At 42.8% G+C, this 25,915-nt stretch overlaps 1 protein-coding gene across 1 annotated transcript in view; it reads left to right on the top strand.

Annotated features, from left to right (window-relative positions):
• Positions 1-6,283, top strand: part of OLFML2A (olfactomedin like 2A) — a 49,424-nt gene extending 43,141 nt beyond the window's left edge. The window contains exon 8 of the mRNA XM_020967573.2: positions 972-6,283. Coding sequence (XP_020823232.1) covers positions 972-1,576 — 605 coding nt within the window. The 3' untranslated portion in view covers positions 1,577-6,283. The remainder of the gene's footprint in view (positions 1-971) is intronic.
• The last annotated feature ends 19,632 nt before the right edge of the window (positions 6,284-25,915 follow it).

Here is a 25,915-nt window from a genome sequence, read left to right as displayed (position 1 = left end):
TGAGCATCAGGCTACAAGAGGTCAACTAGCTGCAGGGGGCAAGGAGGAGAGGGCTGGAATGTGCCTAATGCAGTCCATGTGTTTAAACAAGATAAAAGATCAGTGGGTGCTTTTCATGAGCTCAGGAGCTGAGAACCCTCCAGGATTTCCTGAGGTTGGATTGGTGCCCAGCAGAAACAGGACAGTGTTGGAACCTGAATGCAGGCTTACATAATCAAAGAGAAGATGCCAGAAATGGTTGGTTTTCATTGACATGGAAATGACATGCCAGGGGTTCAGAACCTGGGAGAAATCTCTGGGGCTGCCTCCATCCCTATAAACCTTCTGTGCTCTCTCCTTCGGGTTCCTTGACTCATAAGATGTTACAGTTGGAAGGGAACTTAGAACAGAGAATGTTAGAGCTGGAAGGGGTTTGGTACAATGGAGAGAACCCTGGATTTGGAGTCAGAAGACCTTGGTTCAGATCCTGGGTCTGCCATTTGCTACCTGTGTGACTTAAAGCAAGTCATTCTAACTTCTTGGGCCTTCATTTCCTTATCTTTAAAAGAATGAGCTGGACTACATAGCTGGGGTTCTTTTCTAGTTCTAATTCCTAGGACCCTACAACCTTGGGCAAGGCACTGGAGTACAATTGGAAGGGTCTTAGGAGCCATTTATTCTGCCCTCTTTGAGGATGCCAAAGACTAAGGAGGTTAGATAACTTGCCCAGGATTGAACAAGTGGTAGGCTTCAGAATCAGGATTTGAACCCAGATCCTTTAACTCCAAAGCCTGTGCTTTCATCTCCCTGCACCACATTATTTCCATTGAACCCATTGAGTCTTTTTTTTTCTTATCTGTAAAAGGATTGTTCTGAGGTCCCTTTCAGCTCCATTCTCTTATGATTTGCTGGGCTAGGTCCAAGAGCCCTGAAACATTTTTGGTGTGGGGGTCATTAACTGGACCTTCTAATCTCTCCTGCTCTCCCTCCAGGCCGCTGGAGTAACATGTATAAACTTCCGTATAACTGGATTGGGACGGGCCATGTGGTGTTCCAGGGCGCTTTCTATTACAACCGTGCCTTCACCAAAAATATCATCAAATATGATCTCCGGCAGCGCTATGTGGCAGCCTGGACCCTGCTCCCAGATGTGGTGTATGAGGACACTACCCCATGGAAGTGGCGAGGCCACTCTGACATTGACTTTGCCGTGGATGAGAGTGGGCTATGGGTCATTTACCCGTCAGTGGATGAGGGTGGCTTCTCCCAGCAGGAGGTGATTGTGCTGAGCCGGCTGGACCCTGGTGACCTGTCTGTGAGGCGGGAGACCACCTGGAAAACCCGCCTGAGGCGCAACTCCTACGGGAATTGCTTTCTAGTCTGTGGGATCCTGTACGCAGTGGATGTCTACAATCAGAGGGAGGGGCAGATCTCCTATGCCTTCGACACTCACACCAACACTGATGCCTACCCCAAGCTGCCTTTCCTCAATGAGCACTCCTTCACCACCCAGATCGACTACAATCCCAAGGAGAGGGTCCTCTATGCCTGGGACAATGGCCACCAGGTTACCTACACCCTCCATTTTGTGGTCTGAGGGAAGCAGGGGTCCTCTCTCCCACCACAGTGGGAAGCACTTTTTGGCCACCACCACCCCCCAGGCATAAAGAAAGAGGCCACAGGTGAACAGTGCTCCCCTCTGAGATTACTCATGATAGCCCCCATGCTCACAGAGCAGGGGTGTATTGGAACATTTCTGGGGCGGCCCAGACTGGAGTGGTGTTACTGGAGGCAGGGAGAGAGAGACAGAGCAGAGAGAGGGGCATACTTTATAGAAGGCTTGGAATAGGCTTCACCTATCCCTAAAAGCTTTCTCAAGCTAGACCCCCATCCTCTCTCTGTCCTTTCCTCTTTCTCCCTTCTATGGTCTCTTCATTCTTGAAATAAAATTCAGTTGCCCTTGTGTTCCCATGGAACTTCCTGCAGCCAGAACCAGAAGACAGGCCACTATAGCATGGAGAATGAGAGAATCCTAGAACCTCTGGGTTGAAAGGAACCTTTGAGGTTGTCTAGTCCAAACTGACCCTTTACTGAGAGGCCTCTGAGGACTGAAATATGTTGCCCTCTTTAATGGAAATCAAGGGTCAACATAATTTCCTACCAGAATAAATGCATGTGACTACATAATATAGAAAGATTACATATATAACACAGTACTTCAAAGACCTGAGATGCTCTTGGCATGGCTGCTCTTTCTCCCAGTACAGGTTCTAACTAGCACCAGGCCCCCACCCCCAAGTGAGTGGTTTCGTGGGTTTCTGGAGCCAAAAAAATTCATCCCTGGCAGCCATCCTTCTATGGAGGAGCCCTTTGCACTTTGCTAGGCTGGCAGGGCTCCGTGTCTCTACCAGAACGTGGCTTCACTGGCATGGCCTAGGAGAACCAGGGGTCCCATCTAGACTGTGAGGACGTATCAGTGTTTTGAAAAAAACATCAGTGAGGTTACAACTATATATGTGTATATGTTTGTGTGTACCAAATACATATATGTATATATACACAGGTATATGCATGGTATACATATGTGTGCCTGCTTGTATATACATACATGTACACATATACCTGTATGTGCATGTGTGTGTGCATAGCTTAATGGCAAAACAGAGGTAGTGAGAAAGCATTATTGGTTTGTCTTTTTCTCCCTGTTTGTCTACCCAAGAAACAGTCATTTCCCTGGGTTTAATTTAATTTAATTTGGTGCAGTATAGCTTAGTGGAAAGAACACTAATTATGGAATAAGAAAAGCCTAAGTCTCACAAATGACTCTGATGCTTGATCCGTGAAAGATCTTGGGCAAATCAAGTCCCCTCTCTTCTCTTGGGGCTTCCATTTCCTCTTCTATGGAATTGAACTAGAGAACCTCTAAGTTTTGTCACAGCTCTAAATCTATGATCTATTGAACTGGGAAGAAAGGTCTGGACTAGGTGCAAGGGGGATCTGGTCTTGCCTCAGCTGGGGGTCCTGGGTTCAAATCCTGACTTTGCAAGTGACTGCCAGTGCCAGCTTGGACAAATCCCTTCGCGTCTGCCAGTTTCAGTTTCCTTCTTTGTGAAAATGAGGGAATCAGATTAGATGACTTCTCAAGTCCCTTCCAACTTTAAATCCTGTGGTCTATGGACTTATTCCAGTTCAACAAATATTAAGTGTCTTCTGTATGCAAGAGAGCCCTGGTTTAGGGGACATTTTCCATTGCTTGGTAAACCTGGGCTGTATTTAGCCTCAGGCCTCTGCAGGCTGCTCTGATCCAAATTCAGGCCTGTGACTTCCTCATCTCTTGGGATGCTGTTGTATATTGTCCGACACACATTCCATCCCTCCACAGTCACCCACGAGCCGGCCTGAAATCAAATACCAAGAAAACATGAGAACTTGTTCCAAGGTCCTCTCCCTTTCTTCTACACTGATTTTTCTTTTGTAATTCATAAATGTTGTCATCTATTTCTGCAGTTGGGGCCCAAGAATGCCGTAAGTGACTGTGTGCCAGGAAATATCGGGAGGGGAGCACTGTTTCCATCAGCTCGTCCACCTCCTCTCCACCCCCCCCCCCAATTCTGGCCCAGCCTGAGGCTCCTTCCCACTGCAGAAATGCTTGCTTTGGCCAAATGCCTGATATCTTTGCCCTCCACCCCACTCCCCACCCCAACTCCCATCTTGGTATCATGCAATAGATGATTTTGGCAGCTTTCACCGTGTCCCCAAACTGAGGTTCCCAGAGTGCACCTGCTAAAGGCGTATCATCCCTTGTGTATGACCTTTAACAAATCATTTCTCTAGGCCCCAGTTTCCTCATCTGTAAAACAGGAGACTTGTTCAATGTGATCTCTAAAGTCCCTTCTAGCTCTGAATCCTATCACAACGGGCATTTTAAACATACTTCCTACACACTCAGGGAAACTTTCATCAGACTAATCACTTGTCCCAAACCATACTGCGAATCACCCCCTTTGCTATTTGCCAGGCTATGGAATTCAGTATTGTTCTGAATATAGGCTGACCCTTCCCCAAATATTAAAATTAGACATTTTTGGAAGAAGAAAGAACAATGAAAAATGGGTAGAAGTTATAGAAACAGCTCAATAGAAGGGAAACTTCTTACCAGTTAGAAATAGCTAAGAGTGGAATGGGCTGCTTTTAGAGGTCATGAGGGCCTCATTGCTAGAGGGCTTCTAGTAAAGGCCAGTTGTCAGGGATACAGCACAAAGGATTCCTGCTCAGCTACCTGTGACATTCAAGGATCCTTCCGGCTCTGAAATTCTGTAATTTAGTGGAGGAGCTTGGTATAGGACTGGACTCTAGATTAAAGAAGTCCACTTGGCTTCCTGGCTCTGCTGTTTGTGACCTTGGGCAGAATCATTTGACCTCTTTGGGCCTTGGTTCCTCATCTGTCAAATGAGGGGAATATCTAAGGTCCCTTTCAGCTCTAAGATTTGTGATCCTTAGGCTGAACAGCGGTACCCATTATGGGCTGCACTGGGAGTTGTTTCAAAGGGGAGGGTGGGAATGGCACGGCCTATACTCAGAGCAGCGTTGTGCGTGCAAAGAGCAGCTTTTTCCATCCTTCCTTTTGAACCCCCACCCTAGTTCTGCTGGATCCAGTTCAAACTGTCAGCACTGGGACATCCTATGTAACTCGTATCTCAATGGCTGGGGGCCCAGACAGCAGGAGTCCTGAGCTCTTCTGGCCTGGGAGGAGCTTCGTATGTGGTTTGTGGCTGGCAAAGGCTTTCCGAAGGAGAGAGGAGACCTATTACTGACCGGAGACAGAAAGAAAAAATCGGGGAAAGTCGTGGGGAAGAAGGGGCCAGGCTTTTCTGAAAGCATACAAGCCCTGAAGGCTCTCTTTCGATGGGAGAAGAACAGTCAGGTCTGAATGAAGCCACAGGGTGGGGAGTGCAAATAGTCTTGGACTGGGAATGGAGGCACCTGAATTTGAGTGCTGAGGCTGCTACTAACGCACTGTGTAACCTTGAACAAGCCACTAACCTTCTAATTTTTTGTCCTCTTTAATTGGAGGATTAGATCATCTTTAAAGTCCTCTTTAATTTTAATATTTTATGTTTTATGATCCAGTGTTACATGTTCTAATAATCTGGTTCCTTCTAGTTGTCATGTTCTATGTTCTAGGACAGAGGTGGGGAATCTTCAGCCTCAAGGCCACATGTGGCTTTCTAAGTCCTCAAGTGCATCTCTTTGACTGAATCCAAACTTCACAGAACAAATCCCCTTAATAAAAGGACTTGTTCTGTAAAACTTGGACTCAGTCAAAAGGACGCGCCTGAGGACCTAGAGGGCCACATGTGGTCTTGAGGCCACAGGTTCCCCACCCTTGTATCTAGGAGCTCTAACATGCTGATATGAAATCTTGGCATGAAATCTCTCTTACATATCCCCTTCTCTGCACTCGCACAGTTACCACTCTAGCTCAGGCCCTAATCACCTGTTGCCTGGAGAATTGCAATAATGTATTATTCCTCCTTGCCTTCACTCTCTCCCCAGCCACCAAAAGTGGTTTTCCTAAAGCTCAAATCTGGCCTTGTCATTTTTCCCCCTATGCCCTCCCCCTTCCCTTACCCTGCAGTAAACTCCGGTGATTCCCTATTAGCACGCGGAGGAAATATAAATTACACTAAGTTGAATTTGGGCATCCAGGTGGTGCAGTGGATAGAGTAGTGGGCCTGGAGTCAGGAAAACCTGAGTTCAAATCCAGCCTCAGACGCTTACTAACTGTGGGACCCTGGGCAAGTCACTTAATCCTGTTTTGCTCAGTTTCCTCATCTATAAAATGAGACAGAGAAGGAAATGGCAAACCACTCCAGGATCTTTGCCAAGAAAACCCCAAATGGGGGTTGAGAAGTCAGACATGACTCAACAGCAAAATCTGCATTTACAGCTAGTCCCTTCCTTCCTTATATTGGCCTCTGTGCTCTTTATAACAACTGGCTTGCTTGCTTTTCCTTGCTCACAACACTCCATCTCTGTGGCTCTGGAATGCTGTCTCTCAGTGCTGCCTCCTAGCTTCCTTCCATCAAGACTCAGCTCCAATTGGACTGTCTGCCAGAGGCTTTTCCTGGCCCCCTCAGCCGCTTGTGCCTTCCCCTCTGAGATTACCTTCCATCTACTCTGTATATACCTTGTACATATCTAGTTACTGGCACGTCTCCCCCTTTAGAATATATGTTCCTCGAAGGCAGGGACTTGTTTTGCCTGGCATGTAGTAAGTGCTTAATAAATGCTTCTTGACTGACTGTCTGATATGCTACAATTCTGTCTTCTAGGTCTCATCCATCCCTGACATTCTATATATATATATATTCAGAGGTCATTCCGGCTCTAATATTGTTCATTCTAAGGACCCCATTAGCTCCTTGCATTCTCAAGGTGACATCCATCCCAGTGGTTGGGGCCCTTGACACCAGTGGGCCCAGGATAGTCAGGCATGGTTTCTGCCCCTGACATGACACCAACCCCACTGCTTGTTGTGAAGGAGTGTGTATAGCCATTCTTAACCTGCCTCTCAGATAGGCAAAAGTATTTCCTACAATTTCCCTCACAATATGGCCTTCTTTTAGGAATCTCTTTGTGGCCTTATCTTCCTCCCACCTGACTCTCTGCAGGAAGGTGTGAACTTCATGGTATCTCCCCTCTTCCAGTCCTTCAGCAGACCCATCTTAACGTCTGTTTGAAGACGGGTCCACTTCTCCCAATCTGGAAGCCCATTTCCTTGTGAGTACAGCTTCTCATATAGAGAATGGTGGAGAATATAGCTAGATGTCACAGAATTATTAACTCTGGGATCAGGAAGGAGTTGTGTTTACATATAGTCATCAAAAAAACTTTAGAGGTGGAAGAGACCATGAGTGTCTGCTTTGGGGGATGGAGGACCTAGATTCAAATCCTGACTTTTCTATCCTGCCAACGTGACCTGAGACAATGCCCTTAATTTCTCTTGACCTCAGTTTCTCTCTATAAAATGAGAGGATTGGCTACTTGATCTCTCAGGTCCGTTCTAGCCCTGACATTCTATGATAATAAATCCCATTTCTATAGTGCTTTAAGGTTGACAAACCATCTTTTTTTGATAAATCATTTTCTGAACAACAACCATGTGAGTTATGCAAGGCTAGGATTATTGCCCTATTTCCCATGATGGTATCGAAAAGTCCCTCACTGCAAGGAGGTAGCCCAATGCCATTGCTCATTTAGTGTGGAGGGCCCATGTGGAGGGCCCAGTCATGTATCATTATTTATGGACACAGAGGTAAGCTGTGGAGCCTGATCTGCCCCACTCAGGGCTGTTCTGAGGGTCTCTAAAGAAAGAAGAAGAAATGGGTTCCGCTCCATCATATATCAATACTAGGGTTTCAGAATTGGCTCCTTTGGACCCTGTAGTAGGGATTGTCAAACTAAGTCCTGCAGGTCATGTTTGCCCTACTGCCTATTTCTGTCCTGCTATGAGCTAAGGATGGTTTAGACATTTAAGAATAATATCTCATTGTATTTAAAGTCAGAATGGGCCTTGGCATCTGCCAAACCCAGCTCCAGCCCAAAGTTCTCCTGTACCTCTTGTGAAGGCCTGAGAACAGCCTCACCTCATAAAGCAAAGTATACAAATATGCGTCCTGTAGAATCAGCCATGCATCCACATTGGTTGGCAGCTTTTTTTTTAAACATGTAACAAGTCTTGGAAATAAAAGAAAACTATGATCCCAAATAAAGGATTGCTTCATTTCAAATAAATATTATTTGAAGATTAGGACAAAGAAGTCTGGGGAGTAAAATCTATCACAACCATATGATTCAACTTCAGTTGTCTGTGTGATAATTATGTCATCTTCCACTAGTATTGATGCAGTGGAAAGAGGACTGAACTAGGGGTCATAGATTTGTTCAGTCGTTTTTCAGGTGTGTCTGACTTTTCGTGGCCCTATTTGGGGTTTTCCCGAGCAAAGATGCAGGAGTGCTTTGCCATTTCCTTCTCCAGCTCATTTGACAGATGAGGAAACTGAGGCAAACAATTTTAAGTGATTTGCCCGGGGTCACACAGCTAGGAAATATCAGAGGCCAGATTTGAACTCAGAAGATGAGTCTTTCTGACTCCAGGTCTGGTACTCTATGTACTACCCCATTTAGAGGACCTAGGTTCAAAACCTGGCTCTTCCACTCACTATGCGACCTGGGGCATACCTCTCTGGACCCCAGAGTCCTCATCTATCAAATGATGGGGTTGGTCTAGATGGCCCAGATGGCTGTGGGGTCCATTCCAGCTCTGTGATACTGTGACCCTCATTGTGGCATGGAGATGATACTGAGTTCTCAACGGCAATCTGGGTTCTGGCCAGGCTTGTTAAACCGGAAAGTCTTCCAAGGACCTGCCCAGTTTGAGGTCCAACCACCATCAACTACAAGGAAGCTTATCTCCAGGTGATAAATTTTCTTGGCCACAAGAACTCCGGAAGAATTATCTTGCTTGGCATAGTGGAAGAGGACACTGGATTTGAAATCAGAAGACCTGAGTCTGGGTCTTAGCTCTGTCACATAAATAATCACAGCCTTGGGAAAGTCACCTCTTGGCATCTCTAAAGCCTCTGTTTCACCACCTGATCAGGAGGAAAATGATCTCTGCCTTCCCAAGGGTGGGTTATAAGGCACAAATGAGATCATGCATATAAAGTGCTTTGTAAACGCTAAAGGCTACAGAAACACCAGTTATTATTACTAAGGCATGGGGGAAAGCAGAGAAAATCTCAGCTCTTTTGAAGTTTTGAAGTCATTCTCCCACAGTGAAAGTGGTGTTTGTTTTGCTGACCTTCTGGTTTATTTTACGAGACTCTGTGTCCCATGATGTCACAGCTTAACCATGTGAGAGGATTTACTACTTTAAAAAAAGTTCATAAAAATGAGACTTCAAACTAGCTGCATTTGGAGAATAAAGAAATAACAACATAGGATCAATTTAAACAGCAGGATGGGAATTTAAGGATACCTTGAAGGGGGCAGTGATTTTTTTTTAATCCATAAGGGAAAGAAATCAGAGGTAGTAGGAGGAACATTTTTATTTCAGAGTAAAATTATAATTTCTGCTTGCAATTATTTTGATTTAAGGTACATTTGCACAGAGAGGAGAAATTATAATAAAATGACCAAAAAAGTGTGCCTCAGTTTACACACCTGGTCCTTCTAGTGTAAAATAAAATCAGGCAAGGGAGAGGAGGGTCAATGTAAATACGCACCACAAAATACAAGTCCACCATCACTCACTGTGTTCAGGGAACTGGATACAATATAATACTTAGATAAATCCCTCCTCTCATGGAACTCAGGGTCTAGTAGGTGATTAGGACACTAACATGGATAGCAGAGTGGGGAAAGAATGAGAACTGTTTGAATCCCAGCTCTGACACTTGTTAATGACTTTAGACAAGTTGCCCCCTCATCCTCTCTTTGGGCCTCAGTTTCCAATTCAAGTTTCCTCAGTTTCCAGTGTCCAATTGAAGGGTTAGCCTAGCTGGGCTTCTTGACTTCTCTTGTCTCAAGGACCCCTTTGGCAGTCGGGTGAAACCTATGTACTCTTCAGAATAATGTTTTTAAATGAATAAAATAAGTATGTAGGATTTCCAGGGAAACCAATTATATTAAAATATATACTTATACATATACACACACGCACACACACACACACACACACACACACACACGAATAGGGCAGCTAGGTGGCACAGTGGATAGAGTGCTGAGCCTGAAGTCAGGAAGATGAGTCTTCCTGAAGTCAAATATGGCCTCAGACATATGCTAGCTGTGTGATCCTAGACAAGTCACTTAACCCTGTTTGCCTCAGTTTCCTCATCTGTAAAATGACCTGGAGAAGGAAATGGCAAACCATTGCAGTATCTTTACCAAGAAAACCCCAAATAGGGTCATGAAGAGTTGAACATGACTGAAATGACTGAACAACAAATACATGTATACTTATATCTATATCTATCTATCTATCTATCTATATATATATATTAATGTGTATATATATATGTATGTATTGTGTATATATATGTGGGGGGGGAGAGAGAGAGAGAAACCCCTAGGTCACTAGATGATTTCTTAGTTCCCTTCTAGCCCCAAACTATAAGCCAGAGACCCAGGAGTCAGAATCTAGGAGAAATAATTCTTGATGCCCAGCCTGATTGGTGAGCTTTTATTTCAGGTGCTCCTCTTAGGAGAACTGACCTCAGCAAACTGGCTTCCTTTCCTCAGAGACCAAGGGTTCAATTTTACACTGGGACTCCATAACGAAACTGCAACAGCCTGATCCAGTCACCAGCGGTAGGAGATTTTACTGGGCTTGGACACTTGACCTCTGATTTTGAAAGGACCCGGTAAGCTCAATCACAGAATGTCTGGGCAGGAGGAAACCTTGAAACATAGGAAGTTAGAACACAAATATCAAACTATGAGAACTTCAAGATACATTAGACCATAGAATATTAGAATGCAGGGCCTCCTGCTCATTTTTACAGATGAGGAAACTGAGGCAAGCAGGGTTAAGTGACTTGCCTAGGACCACACAGCTAGTAAATGTCTGAGGCCAGATTTGAACTCAGGAAAACAAATGTTCCTGACTCCAGGCCTGGCACTCTATCCACTGTGCCACCTTGATGTTCCTAAACTCTTGTTTACAAAGGAGGAAATTGAGGCCCAAACAAGGAAATGACTCAGGTAAGGTCACAGAGCTAGTGGCAGCAGAGCCAGAATTCAAATTCAGGTCTTTGATTCTTTCTACCACACTTTCAGCACTACTTCCTTGGACCAGAAGAAACAAAAAGAGGGTCCTGTCCTCTGCCTCTACTCGGAATGAAACCACATCCACATGAAGAAGTCCAATGACAAGGCCAGCCCCAGAGCAATGACTCTTGCTTCCACTTTGCTAAGACCTAGAGCCCTCCCCATCCCTACTCACAAATACTGTACAGAATAAGAAATCCTAATTAACCCTGTCCTAGGCTTTCCAGACTGCTTTGTCATGAGTTTATTTATTTATTTTGATTTTAGGCAATTGGGGTTAAGTGACTTGCCCAGGGTCACACAGCTAGTAAGCGTCAAGTGTTTGGTCTGAGGCCGGATTTGAACTCAGGTCCTCCGGACTTCAAGGCCGGTGCTCTATCCGCTGTGCCAACTAGCTGCCCCCATGAGTTTATTTTTTGAAAAAGCCCTGGAGAATATGGGCAGAAGTACAAAAAGATTGTGGCATATTTTAGCGGACTCTTTCAGAGATGATAGGGAAGAAGAATGGGGGGGAATAAATACTGATAAACTACTTCTCAAGGCAACTCTTGTTGACCATTCTTGTGTGCTAGCCTTGATAATCTTGAACAACCTAGTTAGTTCACTTCACTTACAAAATGGTTATGAAAAGGCTCTTTTGTAGAGCTCACATTATAATTCAGATCACCCATTTCTTTATGCAAATCCTCTTGGCCTTGCAATCCAGTGTCACTGTTGGGACCTCCCTAGCCCCTCTCCTGTATCTGTAGAGGCAACAAATAATATGCATTCACATACACTAGGTTTTACATGGAAGAAGACTCTATCGAGTATTAGACTGAACTAGATATGGCCTTCACAAAATCACAGCATCTCAAAACCAAAAGGAGCCTCAGGGGGTCCCTTTTACTGATGTGTACCTCAACAGAATCCCTTCTTGACAAGTGATCTCTCCGTCTTCAAGTGAAGGCCTCCAGTGGTAGGAAATTAGCTGTCTCTTGAGAAAGCCCATTCCATTGTACAGTTCTGATTGTCTTTAGAGCATGGAGTGTTAGAACTAGAAGGCACTTAAAGATGAAAAGCATTCTGGGGACGGGGTAGGTGGGGAGGTAAGAGGGAATGGAACAGTGGAAATGGATGCTGGCACTCAAATAAGGCTATGAATCACTGTTTGAGATGAGGCAGAAGGGATTATAGAACAAGCCTAGAAGGCATTAAGTAGATCAAACAGGTCTGGGCAGAGCCAAACAGAGCTCTACTCTGGATACTGTCAGTTGGAAGTTAGAAGGTCACCAGACAGCAGTTGGGAACAGGAGGCCCAAGAGAGAGAAGGAGCCATTCAGGGTCAAAGCATCCCAGCTGGACTGCATAGCCAGGCAGGTGTCGCCCATCTCCCCACTCCTTCCTCAGTGCCCTGTGGTCTGGTCTGATCTCTGTCCTTGCAGCCAGCCTGTTTCTTTATTTCCTGTCCCCACTCCTGCCTTTTGACCTCCACAAGCAGAGCTGGGGAACATACCCATGATCCTCAGCGTGGCTCACCAGCTCCCTGGATTGGAAGGAAGTCACTGCAAAGGCCGTCTTGAGGGACACTGGACTTTTAAATAGAAGCCTAATAGCAACCTACAGTGTTGCGTCATGGGAAAATTTAGAGACAGGAAGCCAAGTCTCCTTGAAGTTTAACTTCTTTATTTCTGATCTGTTGCCCTCTCCTTCAAGGCCCAGCAAAAGTGCTACCATCTCCATGAAGCCTCAGCTGAAAGTCTCTTCTTCCTCAGCTTTTCCTAGGGCACTGTGGTGGACTTGGAGTCAGAAAGTTCATTCACTTCAGTCGTGTCCAGCTCCTTGTGACCCTGTTTGGGGTTTTCTTGGCAAAGATGCTGGAGTGGTCTGCCATTTCCTTCTCTAGCTCATTTTATAGATGAGGAAACTGAGGCAAATGGGGTTAAGTGATTTGCTCAGGGTCACACAGCTAGTAAGTGTCTGAGGGTAGATTTGAAGTGATGAAGATGAGTCTTTCTGATTCCAAGCCTAGGGTCAGGAATATCTGAGTTTAAACCCTCTCTCAGACACTTACTAGCTGTATGACCCTGGGCAAGTCACTTAACCCCTGTTTGCCTCAGTTGTTTCATCTGTAAAATGGGGATGATAATAGTACCTCCTCCCACAGCTGTTGTAAGCATCAAATGTAAAGTGCTTAGTTCGGCACATAGTAAATACTATGTAAATGTTAGCTATTATTATTATGCCACACATCATATTTCTTCATACTATATATATACACACACACACACACACACACACACACACACACACACACACACACTATTAGACTATAAGCCCCTTGAGGGCAGAGACTGTCCTTTTTCCATCTTTTTCTCCCCAGTGCTGTGCACAGGACCCTATACACAGGTGCTATTATAAATGTTTGTCAGTCAACAAGCATTTATTAAGTGCTTAGTGTGTGCCTGGCCCTGTGCTCAGCTCTAGAGATGCAAAGAAAGACAAAAGGACAGTACCCAACCTCAAGGAGTTTGTTTACATTCTAAAACATGCAAGAAATTGTACATACAAGATCCATACAGTATAAGTGCAAATAATTTCCTGAGGAAGGGAATTTCAGAGGGAGGGCACTACCTGGAGGAGGCATGGGCCAAAGCTTTGAGTTTAATTGGTTGAACTACAGTGAAAACATGTACACAAATCACTTTAGTAGAAAATGGGAATACAAGTGCATACAAGAGGTACAAGAGCTTCAGAGAGCTCATAGGTGAGAGAGTTGTTTCCTTCCTCCCTTGGGAACCAAGGAAGGCTTAATGCAGAAGGTGGCACTGGAGCCAGGCCTTGAAGGCTAGAGAGACTTTGAACACATAGAAAATTGGGTAGGAAAGGGCATTCCCAATAGAAGGGACAGTATGAGCAGAGTCAAGGAGTCAAGAAAAAAAAGTAGAACAAATTCAGGGAACACCAAGAGCCTGGTATGGTGGATTTTAGAATGCACGAGGTGGTGCAGATAAGGCTGAAAAGGTTTTGAATGCCAGGCACAGGAATTTGTAGTTTATCTTATGGGCAACAAGGAGTCCCTGATAGTGCTCGACTAGAGGAGCAATAACGTCAGGCCATATTGCATAGGAATCTTTAGGAACATTCCTCTGGGATTGGTGTGAAGGATGAGTTGGGGAGGAAAGGAGCAGGGAGACTAGGGAGGAGGCTGTTAAAATAACCCAAGGGAGAGGTGATGAGATCAGGTGCAGTGAGAGTATAAAAGAGGAGATGGATGGGAGAGAGATTTCAAAGGTAGAATCAGCAGGACTTGGCCACTAGCTGAATGGGAGAAGTGAAGGAGAGGTGAGAGTCAAAGATGATCCCTGGATTCTGAGCCTGGGGGACAAGAAGGATGGTGATGCCATTGAAAGAAACAGGGAAATTGGGAGGAGAGGTAGGTTTCAGAGGAAGGATCAAGAGTATTTGGTGTATGCTGAGTTTGACATGCAGGTGGGTTAGTCAATTCAATCTAGCAGTATGATACAGTGGAAAGGAAAGGAAGAGAAAAGCATTTATATAGCGCTTACTATGTGCCAGACGGTGCTAAGCTCTTTTGATCCTCACCATACCTCTAGCCACCAGCTGCCTCCAGTGCTTTTTTAGGTGGCATAGTAAATAGAGTGCTAGAAGACTTGAGTTCTAATCTAGCTTGAGATGCTGACTAGCTGTGTGACCCTGGGCATGTAACTGAACCTCTGATCGGATTCAAATAAAATGGATCCACTGGAGAAGAAAATGGCAAACCACTCCAGTATCTTTGCCAAGAAAATCCCAGATGGGGTCACAAGGGTTGGACACAACCAAAACACCTGAACAAAACAACAAAAAGCAGTGTGACCTGGCCAGTAATTTATCCTGTGCCTGCCTTAGTTTCCTCAGCTGTGAAATGGGGATAATAATAGCCCCTACCTCCCAAGGTGGTGAGGAAAAAATAAGATATTGGTCAAGGGATTTACAAACCTTGGAGCACTATAAAATTGCTAGCTATTATTATTACTTGCAGTTGTAATCCTGGTTCTGCCACACTTCAGGTAAGCCTCTCTGGGCTTCCATTTGTCTGTGCGAAATGAGGGGATCAGATCAGAAGGTCTCTAGGCTTCCTTCTAGTTCTGAATCCTATGATCTTACATTTAGAGAGAGCCTCCTGTATTAGAGAACTTAAATCTTAGGATTCTGAGCTATAGTTATAGGTCGTTGGGAGTTGAGACTGTGAGCAGAGGGAGGTGATAGAACCCGATCTATGCGTAAGGAAGATGAATCAGTCATTGGAGGTGAGAGAAAATGGAGGCAGGAACACAGAGAAAGATTCTATCGTGATAGATAGTCTGGGCAAGTGGTATTGAAAGCCTTTACCAGTGTGTGCTGGCTGTGGGAATGAAAAAGGAAGAGATAGCCACAAGATCATACAGCCAGCCACCAACCATTTATTAAGCAGCTGCTCTGTGCTCTGTGGTAGGTGCTACAAAGAGAATAAATGAAACAAGATGGAACAGAGATGGAATCCCCAGGATGTGCTAGCTGATTGACTAGAGGAGGTGAGGGAGAGGGAAGAGTCGGGGATTATCCCAAGGTTTTGAACATAGGAGACCGATATCCAGTTGGAGAACTATTTGAACACACTCCAAACATTAGCTAATGGCAAAGATCTTGCCCCAGCTTGAGTGTTCTGATTATCAAGGAAAAACAGGCTGCAGCCACGTGGACCCCCAGATGTTCTGCTCTAATCCCTGAAGTAATGGTAGAGTTCAAGGAAGATGCCTCTGCAGGACAAGGAAGGAGAGTAAGAACGTCAGAAGATCCCTGGGCTGGAGAATGGCCCTTGACCTCTGAGGCAGGGCTGCCAGCATAGGGCTGAGTGACCCTGAAGGGAATTCTTCAGTCCAGGCATCTGTCCTTTCTGATATGCAGAATCACATCATCTCCCCATTGTACAGGAGCTCTGACATTTGTCCAACCTATAACTCTATAAGAATCCCCTACAACATCCCTGAAAATGATCACTCCGCCTCTGCTTAAATGTCTCCAGTGAGGGAGAACCTAACCTCACTGGGCAGCTTATTCTACTTTTCAAAGGCTCTGTTAGGATATTTCTACTAACATTAGGCCTAAATCTGTCTCTCTGCATCTTGGATTCATTGTTCCTACTTCTACCCTCAAGGCCTCACAAAACAATTCTAATCCTTCCTCTAAATGACTGCCTTTCATAGCTCCTTTTACAGCTGGTATTTATATAGCATTTTAATGTTTGCTAAGTGCTTTACAAGTATCATCTCATTTTATCCTCACAACAATCCTGGGGAGTAGGTGCTATTATTACCCCTACTTTACAGATGAGGAAACTGAGGCCGAATGGTTCATTGACTTATCAGGGTCACACAGCTAGTAAGTGTCTTAGGCCAAATTTGAGCCCACGTCTTCCTGACTCCAGGTCCAGTACTCGCTATAGATTGTTCCCCTTAGCTGCCTTGAACTTCTCATCCTCCTTCTCATGTGTGGTCGAGGGAAGTATCCAGCCCCAGTGAAATTAGAGATCCTAGAATAATAATTTCATCTTACTAGATTTGCCCCATTTTAACTTGCCTAGATCATTTTGTACCCTGTCTCTGTTTGCCACTCCTCCCACTCAGCTTCCTGACGTCTGATATGTGATAAGCACGCCATCTAGTAAATATATAACAATTAAATGCAAAGTGATTTTGAAGGAGAGGACATTAGAAATTGAGGTAAATCCTAGGGAGTTGCCTAAAGAGAGAGGTTAAGGTGACACCTGGGTAGGTGTCACATCGCTAGAAAATGTCAAAAAAGAAAAGAAAAGAAAACGTCAGAGGGGGGATTTGAATCCTGGTTTTCTTTACACCAAGCCTAGCATTTTTCCATGATGCCATACTGCCTCTCCATTCTATCAATATGCTGTCTCTTTATGATCACTGGTGACTTTTCTGCATGCCCATTAATCATTCCTTTAATATGATGTTCTTCAATTTTGATAAGAATCAAAATCAGCCTCCCTGCTCTACAGGTTGCAGAGCCCACCCTTATTCCTTATTTGAAAATTGGAATATAGTCCTGGAGCACTTGAACTGGTTTCCATAATCTTCCAAAGACCAGAAGAATGGGCCAGAAAGTACATCTGCCAGTTCTTTCATTGCCCTAGGACATAATTCATAGGAACACAGATTTAGAGTTGGAAAGGACCTTACAAGAGTATCTCCTTCCAAGCCCTCATTTAATAGATGAGGAATCCAAGATCAGAATGATTAAGTGACTTTCCCAAAGTCACCTGCTAGTAAGTGTCAGGACTGGATTTGAAAAGTGTTCAAATAGAACACTTTTCCCATTGGACCAGGGCCTAGTAAGTGGAACTCATTGAGAGCGGTGGGGGTGTTCTCAGGGGCAGCTAAATGGTGCAGGAGATAGAGTACCAGGCCTGGAGTCAAAAAGACTCATCTTCATGAGTTCAGACACTTACTAGCTGTGTGACCCTAAGCAAGTCACTTAATCCTGTTTGCCTAAGTTTCCTCATGTATAAATTGAACTGGAGAAGGAAATGGCAAACCACTCCAGTGTCTTTGCCAATAAAACCCCGAAAAGGGGTCACAAAGAGTCAGATATAACTGAAAAATGACTAAACAAACTGACATTTACTAGTTATATAACCTTGGACAAATCACCAATCTGGTTTCGTGACAAACTGAGTTACCTCACCTTTCTTACTATCTCTACTCTAGACATCTCCCTGTCCTGCCAGGTGTCCCTGCCTTGTTCCTTCTCTGGATCCTTCCATATCTGTAACCATCCCTACTGGAAACTTCCAACCTTGTTAATAGACACATTCCAGCCTTTGGTATCAGAGGTGAGAAGCCAATCAGATATTTCTGGTTATACCCTCCCCTCCCATAAGATGTAGTGAAGGTTGAATCCTGGGCCCTCAGAGTTGGAATTGACTCAATTGGATATGGTGAGGGGGCATGGGGAAGATCTTAAACATCAGGCCAAGAAGTTCAAGGTTTTGTTGCTGAACAATAAGAAGCCACAGAAGCTTTTGTGTAGAGGAGTCATGTGAGCAGAGCAGAGCATCCAGAGGATTATCTTTGGCAGAAGACAGCATTGCAATGGCAGTGCGTTAGATTTGGAGACAGAATCAGGTTCAAGTCCCAGCTCTGCTCCTTATTACCCCTATCATCTTAGGCAAATCACTTCAGTTTTCTGGGCCTCTGTTTCTTTCTCTGCAAAATGAGTCAGTTGACTGAGGTCACCTCTAAGATCCTTTCCAGGGCTGAATTCTATGGCCCCAAGTTCTACAGAAAGGGGAAAAAAAGTAGCCTAGACTAAAGTAAGGTTTGAGAGTCTAGGAAAAGAAGGCCAAAATGCGGCTGGTTTCTCTTTAGAGGGTAAATGCTAGTTGGAGCATGCTTAGACTCAAGGGCAGTCAGGGCAGCTGTAGGGGGCAAAACAGTGAAGGCGGGCGATGATTCCCCATGCATTGCTATGGAACTCTCCCAGCACTGTGGTGGAAGGGGACCACAGCAGGAAGTCATCTCATTCCGAATGAGATAGGTACCAGATCACTTACAGGGAAGCTGCCTTGGGACAAAGCTTCAGGTCAGTAAGGGGACTGTGCAGGGAAACAGTGAAAGAAAACCCCAGTTGGGCCTAGGCCACTCAGCCCAAGAAGGAAGCCTTGCTTGGGCTTGTTCTGTGAGAGAGTAGCTGGGGGCTCAGGCCCTGCCTTTCACTTTTGGGAGCCAAGTTTTAAGACTTGGAGCAGGCTACCACATAAGCTGGTTCTCCCAAGGACAGGGAGTGGAGGGAGGGAGCCAGAAGTCAGGCTCCAAGAATCACCAGGTCATTGAAACAAAGGTCTAGAGCTAGAAGGGACCTTTAGCCATCCAGTACAACCCCCTCCTTTTACAGATGAGGAAACTGAGGTCCAGGGAGGTTAAGTGAAAAGAAGAACCTGTACTTAGAGAATCATAGAACTGAAGACCTGGAAGGAAACTTATAGCACAAATCATTAGTTAGAAGAGACCTCAGAAAATAGTGTTAGAACTGGAAAGGGCTACTTTAGAACATAAAATGTGAGAACATGGAGCGGTAGAGAAACTTTGCAACCTTGAATGTTAGCATTGGAAAGGACCTTGGATATTGTCTAAACCAGTGCTTTCATTTTATAAAGGAGGACAATGAATCTCAGAAGGGAAAAATTACTTTCCCTAGGTCGCACAAATATTAAATGGAATATGTTAGAATCTGGGTAGTACCTAAATTCAAGATAGCTACATGTATGTTGCAAAGCTAGAAATATAGAGAGCTATATATTCCTCATCTCATTCTGTTCTATTTGTGTTCCATGAGTCATAGATACCTTTAGACAGAGCAGGATAAGGAAGTAAAAAACATTCAGTGGTATCAGACAGCAAATAAAGGGCGTACTCTGAGTAGAGAGATTTGCAAAATGTCAGGAGTATATGGAACAAGGTAATGAAACAAAAATCTCTCGAGAAAAAACTGGAAAGAAACTTAACAGATTAGAATAGAAAGTCATAAACCCTGCCTGTGTAATAATAGAGTCCCTGAAAACTAGAATAGATGAAAGAGAAATCAATAACTCCATGAGACAAGAAATATTAGACCAAAATCAAAAGATTGAAAAAGTGGAAATGAATATAAGACATCTGATGTCAAAAACAACTGATCGGGAAAACAAGTCAAGAAGAGCTGATTTAAAAATAAACAAATATCCTGAAAACCAGGATTAAAAAAAAAAACAAACTTGGACACTATATTTCAAGAAGTCATCAATGAAAACTATCCAGATCTTTTAGAACCAGAAGAAAAAGTAAAGAGAGAAAGAACCATTGATCACCTCCTGAAATAAACACCAAAAGGGAAAGTCCCAAGAATGTCACAGCCAAAATCCATAGTCCACATATCAAAGAAAAAATATTTCAAGCACCAAGAAAGAATCAGGAGAAGCACCAAGGAAAACATTGTCAAGATTACACAAAATCTGATAGCTTTTCTTAAAAATTAGAGGAGATCTTGGAATAATGTATTCCAAAAGGCAAAATACTAAAGGCTTATAAATAAGAATAATTTACCCTGCAAGACCAAATATAATCCTTCTGGGGAGAGGGGGGAATGGACTTCTAATGGAATAAAGAACTTTCAAGCACTTCTGATGAAAAGACCAGAATGAAGTAGGAACTTTGAAATGCAAATACAATTGTCAAGAAAAACCTAAAAAGGAAGGGGTGGGGGAAAGAGGCATCTTATACCATATAACAAGATAAACTCCAAATGGATATATGACCTAGATGTAAAAGGTAACATCACAAATAAATCAGAAGAGCAGAGAAGGATATACTTTTCACAACTGTGAGTAGAAGAGTTCTTGGACAGGCAAAAGATTAGGAGAATCACAGGCCACAAAAGGGGTGGTTTTGATTACATAAAGTTGAAATGTTTTTGCACAAACAAGATAATGAGCTAGAATTAGAAAGGCAATAATTAACAGGGGGAAGGTGGAATCTTTCTCTAATAAAGGTCAATATCCAAGATACATAGAAAATTGATTCAAATGTATAAACACAAAAGTCATTTCCTAGGAGTTAGATCCTCAAAGGCTATGAACAGGCAGTCCTCAAAAGAAAAAAAAATAGCCATCCAGAACTGTATAAAAATGTTCCAAGTCATTAATAATAAGAGAAATGCAAATTAATGTAATTATAAAGTTCTATCTCATATGCATCAGATTGACAAAGGTGACAAGAGCAGAAAATACAGTAGTTAAAAGGGATGATGGAAAGGAGCAGGCACCCTAATGCATTGTTGGTAGAGCTGTTTATTGGTCCAGATTTTCTGGAAAGCAATTTGGAACTATATCCCACAAGTTACTAAATGGTGCATACCCTTTAATTCAGTGATATCATTGTTAGGACTATATCACAAGAGAAAAGGAAGAGGAAATGAATCCATGTGTACAAAAATATTTATAATAGCATTTTTCACTGTAGCAAAGAACTAGAATAAGTGGATGCCCATCAGCTGGAGAATAACTGAACAAATTATTGTATATGAATGTATAAAAGGGACAGATTCAGAAACGTTTGGGAGAACTCATATGAACAGATGCAGAATGAAGCAAACAGAACCAGGAGAAAGAACAATTTATCCAGTGACAACAACTTTGAAAAACTTAAGAACTATGATCAATGCAGTGACCAGCCACACCTCCAGAGGACTGTTGAAACATGCTTCCCACCTCTTGACAGGAGTAGAGGATGATACTCGTGTTCAGACATGGCCATTATGTAGCTTTGCTTTGTTGGTTGCGTTCTTTGTTTTTTTTAAGGTTCTTGAATGGGAGGAAATTTGAAGGGGAGGGAGGCTGGTGATTGAAATGCAAAAATAAAAGAGTATCATAGGGCAGTGGATAGACCTTAACCCCATTGCCTAGCCAAAAAAAAAAAAAAGGCTATCAAGACCTAACGAACAGATACAAAAGAAATCGTCGGAGTTAGAGCTGAATTATTAATCTTGGTGAACTAAAGCATGGAAATTACAAGGTAAGCCAGGCTCTCCCGACCTGCTGGGGGAAGGGGGATAGACCTGAAGCTATGGAAGAAACTCTGAACTAAGAGAGGTAGAAGGAGTCAGAAGGCCCAGGTTCAAGGCTCATCTGTGCCACTAACTCACTGTGTAACCTCAGGAAATTCATTTCCTTTCTCTGGGCCTCATTTGCCTCATCTGGAAAAGGAAGAGCTTGTATTATAAGACCTTCCAGCTCTAGCATTCAATTAATCTATGCTGATTATAAGGGGAAATGCATTGGATTTGGAGTCCTAGTCACTTATCAGTTGTGGAACCTCGGGCAAATCCTTTTCTTAATCTGGGACTCAGTTTCCACATCTGTAAAATTTAGGACCCTGGACTAGATATTCTCTAAGGTTCCTTCCAGCCCTAAAATTCTGTGATTCTGTGAATTGTTACCCTTGGCAAAGGAAAGCACAAATAAAAAGATCTGGGGTCAGAGAAGAACCAACATGTCTCAACCTTTTTCCAAGATATTTCAGAAGGAAGAAAGGTTTCTTGGCTGTGCCATATCTAAACAATGTGGTCTGCACAGAGACTTTGAAGCCAAAGCCATCTTGGAGACTGTGCAAAGCCCTCAGATGTACCCTTCAGTTAGTTGGGGGTTGGGGGGGGAGGGAGAAGAATGGCTTTGTTTCATCCACAGTCTTCTCTCTGCTTTTGTGGGCACCTCAGGTATGAGGCAGACAGGTTCAGTCCAACTGGGGCCGGCCTGCCTGCCTGACATGTCATCAAATCAGACTCTTTCAAAGAGCACATTTCAAAGCATCATTTTCCATTCTGAGTATCCCATTTAGGAAAAATATTGATAAACTGAAGGGCCCAGATGAGGGCGGCCAAGATATCGAAAGACCTTGAGATTGTGTCATGTGAAGATGAAGGAACTAGGGATGTTTAGGCTGTGCTCCTTCACTCTATTATCTGATGTATGTTTTCCTGTGTGTATACCTATTCTAATTTCTGTTTTGCTACCAATTTAGATAAATGAGTCTTCTTGGCTAAGTGCTATTTGTGTTTATTATGGAGCTGGTATCTGGCAGGAACAGGGTAAAGCCTTGTTCATAAAGCTTGGGTCCTGCTTGCCCCCAATAATGAACAGCAATCGGAAGTTGGGTTGAATCTGAAAATCACATCTCCTAGACTGATAATATTTAAGGGATTGTGGTCTAGCACTCCTCCTCAAGAAGAGTAGAACCCTCTGGGCCAACCTCCTGCTTCCCTACCTGGCAGAAAATAAAGTCTCTCCTGGAGAGGGGGGAGGTTAGAGAAGAGGATGGAGATACCTATTCTGCCTCCCATCAAGCCACACAATCATGCCTCCACGCTACATGCAGAAGACAATCCTCACAATCCTCACCACACCTGGGCCTGGCCACATGTGAATACAAGTTTTGCACTGGTAGCCACAAAAAAGAACCAGAGGAAGGCCACCAGTGCACTGGGTAGATCCTCTATGAAGAATCTGTGAAAAGAAATAGACAATGATAACTCAGCATAAGAAAGTGAGGATGGCAAGATATATAATGAACTGATTCAAATTTATAAGAATAAGAGCCATTCCCCAACTGATAAATGGTCAAAGGATATGAATAGACAGTTTTCAGAGGAAGAACTTCAAGCTATCCATAGTCATATTTAAAAAAGATGCTCCAAGAGCCAGTATGGTAAAGTCACAGAAAGTCACCACAAAACTCCAAACAGACGTAGAAAAGGCACCAGATAGAATCTTAAAGGGGAAAGCCATAAAAAGTCACAATGAGTCATTTGTCCAGCCCAGGTCAGCATAGGGAAACAGAAGGAGAGATCTGGGGACACTAGGGATGAGGTCAATCCAAGAACACACTATGCTTAAATCACTCTAGCACCTGGGGCAAGAGGAAGTCCAAGACCCATGCCAGATACCCCCTCTACCGAGCCATATTGGGGTACTATGAAAAAGAAAGTTTCTAAATGGTAGCTTTGTTGCCCACAACTCACCTCCTGATGGAAATATGAAGGGCTCAGGATGAGGGAAATATTTTTTGGACATGGCCAATGGGGAAATTTGTTTTGACTGACTTTACATGTTTGTATCAGGTTTTGTTTTTTTTAGTTCTCAATGGGGGAAGGGGGGAGATTTGGGGCAGGAAGGCAAAAAGGTAGATTTTTGCTAATTTAAAAAATTATAATTTTTTTAAAATGCTCCAGAAAATTAATAATTCTAGAAAATGCAAATTAAAGCCCCTCTGAGGTTCTGCATCCCACCCATTATATTGGCAAAGTTGATGAATAAGATAATTGACAAATGTTGTAGGGGCTACAGGAAAATAGGCACATTAAAGCATTGTTGATGGAGTTGAGAACTGGTCCAGCCATTCTGGAAAGCAATTTGGAACTCTGCCCAAAAAGTTACCAAACTGGGACCGCTCTTTGACCCTGCAATATCACTACTAAACCTTTTCCCCAAAGAGAGCAAAAAAAGAGGAAAAGGACCTACAGATTGACATATTCTTTAAGTCTTTAAATAAAAATGTTAATAGCAGCTCTTTTTTGTGTGTGGCAAAGTACTGGAAGCTAAGAAGGTACCTGTCAATTGGGGGATGGCTAAACAAATAGTGGTGTATAGTGGTATATAGTTATAATTGAATACAGCTAGGTTGCAATCAATGTGAATTTGAATAATGCAAATTTCAATTTAGTGCTAATTATAAGATGATACTTAATGTGAACCTAAATTCAATCAATGCAATGCATGTGAGCTAGTTGCAGGTTTTAATATGCTGCTATATTATCAGTCTGCATTTGTCTATTGTCCTATGTGGACATCCTGTGATAGATGTTATAATTTCAAAAAAAAACCCACCTCAACAAAATAGACAAAGGGAAGAATACTTTGGATGGAAACACCACCAATGCAAAAAAGAAGAGGCTTGTTATTACATTGGAGCAAAAAGTTAATGTAATTGAATGGCATGAATATGGTCATAGAAATTCTAAAATAGGGCAAGAAGTCAAAATGCCCAATTATGGCATGGAATATTATAAAACACAGGGATGCAATAACAGAAAAAGGCAAAGTTAGGTCAACTTTTTGTGATCTGCAAATGACTACAAGGAATAGGAGGTATCACAATGATGGAAATGGATCTGTCTTTTAGCCATATAAGTTCAAGATTGCCATCACAAATACCTTTCTCTTAGCAGAGCAACCGTTCAGACAAAAGCTTCAGATTTATTTGAGGCAGTGGGAAAGAAATAGAAAGAAAGTAGATAGTAAAGAAACATCTACTTTAATGTTGATTAGTTTGATCACTTTAAAATTTTAGTTGCATAATGTTAAAATTCCAGGGGAGTGACGAGGAAAGATGAAGACATGGAGGTGTAGAATTGTAATTTGCTACATTGTGCAAGTAGCATTTTTGAAAATTTTCGCTTTCAGAGGCAGACTGTTAGAGAAGAAATAACAAATGTTGGAAGAAAGCTTGGTTTTGATGAACTAGAAAATGATGATGCCTGTGAATTTTTCAATTTACGCTTGGAAGAGTTGGCTGAAGATGATCTTCTTCATTTAGATCCATGAAGAGTGTTTAAAGAAACAGTTGATGATGCCAAAGAAGTTGAAAATGTGCAAGTGAAACAAACTCAAAGAATTTGCAGATATCTTTCCAGCTGTAGAAGCTGTGAAGCAGAAAATTAGATGCCGATGAATATGCAGATTCACTAAGATGTAGCTCTTTGCATCTACGAGCATACATATGAAGATTTCAAGAGAGAAAAGACAGTTTAGTCCACACTGCTAAAACATTTTAAATGACAATAACTTTTTTGTTGTATTACTGGTGTAGGTTAATCTTTATGTATAACATTCAGTAATTTTTTAACTTTTAAAAATTTGCTTCATATAACTACTCTAATGCTTTGTAATAAACTTGAATCAAAAACATATTTTTCTTATCCTTTGCTGTCACTAATAAACAGATAAAAAACTCATTTAAATTTTTTTATTTCATATTCCCATTGGACTAGAACCAATTACCCTATTTTACACATAATTATAACTTGAAAAGTATAAGTTCTAATAACTGTGATCATTTCACACGATACATTATTTATACTAATTGTGCCATAAGAAGTGATTAAAGGGATGATTTTCAGGAAACCTAGGACAACTTACATGAATTGATACAGAGTGAAGTAAGAAGAGCCAGGGAAACACTTTATACAATAATAACAACACTGGAAAGATGAACAACTTTGAAACACTTAAAACTCTGATCAATTCCAGAGGACCAGTGATGAAGCATGCCACTCATCTCCTGAGAGGAAGGTGATGGATTTAGGATGCAGGTTGAGACATCTGCCAATGAGGGGATTTGTATTGCTTGATTTATTTCATGGGTTTTCTTTTTCTTTTTTCATTAAGGGAAGGGAAGATAGAGAAAAATAGATTTTTTGTTCATTGAAAAATTAAATTAAAAAAATTAAGTGAAGATGAGTTACTAAGGTG

Source organism: Phascolarctos cinereus, unplaced genomic scaffold (genome assembly GCF_003287225.1).
Source record: "Phascolarctos cinereus isolate Bilbo 61053 unplaced genomic scaffold, phaCin_HiC Scaffold_2;HRSCAF=192, whole genome shotgun sequence".
Classification (NCBI taxonomy): Eukaryota; Metazoa; Chordata; class Mammalia; order Diprotodontia; family Phascolarctidae; genus Phascolarctos; species Phascolarctos cinereus.
This window is presented reverse-complemented; position numbering and strand designations above follow the sequence as displayed.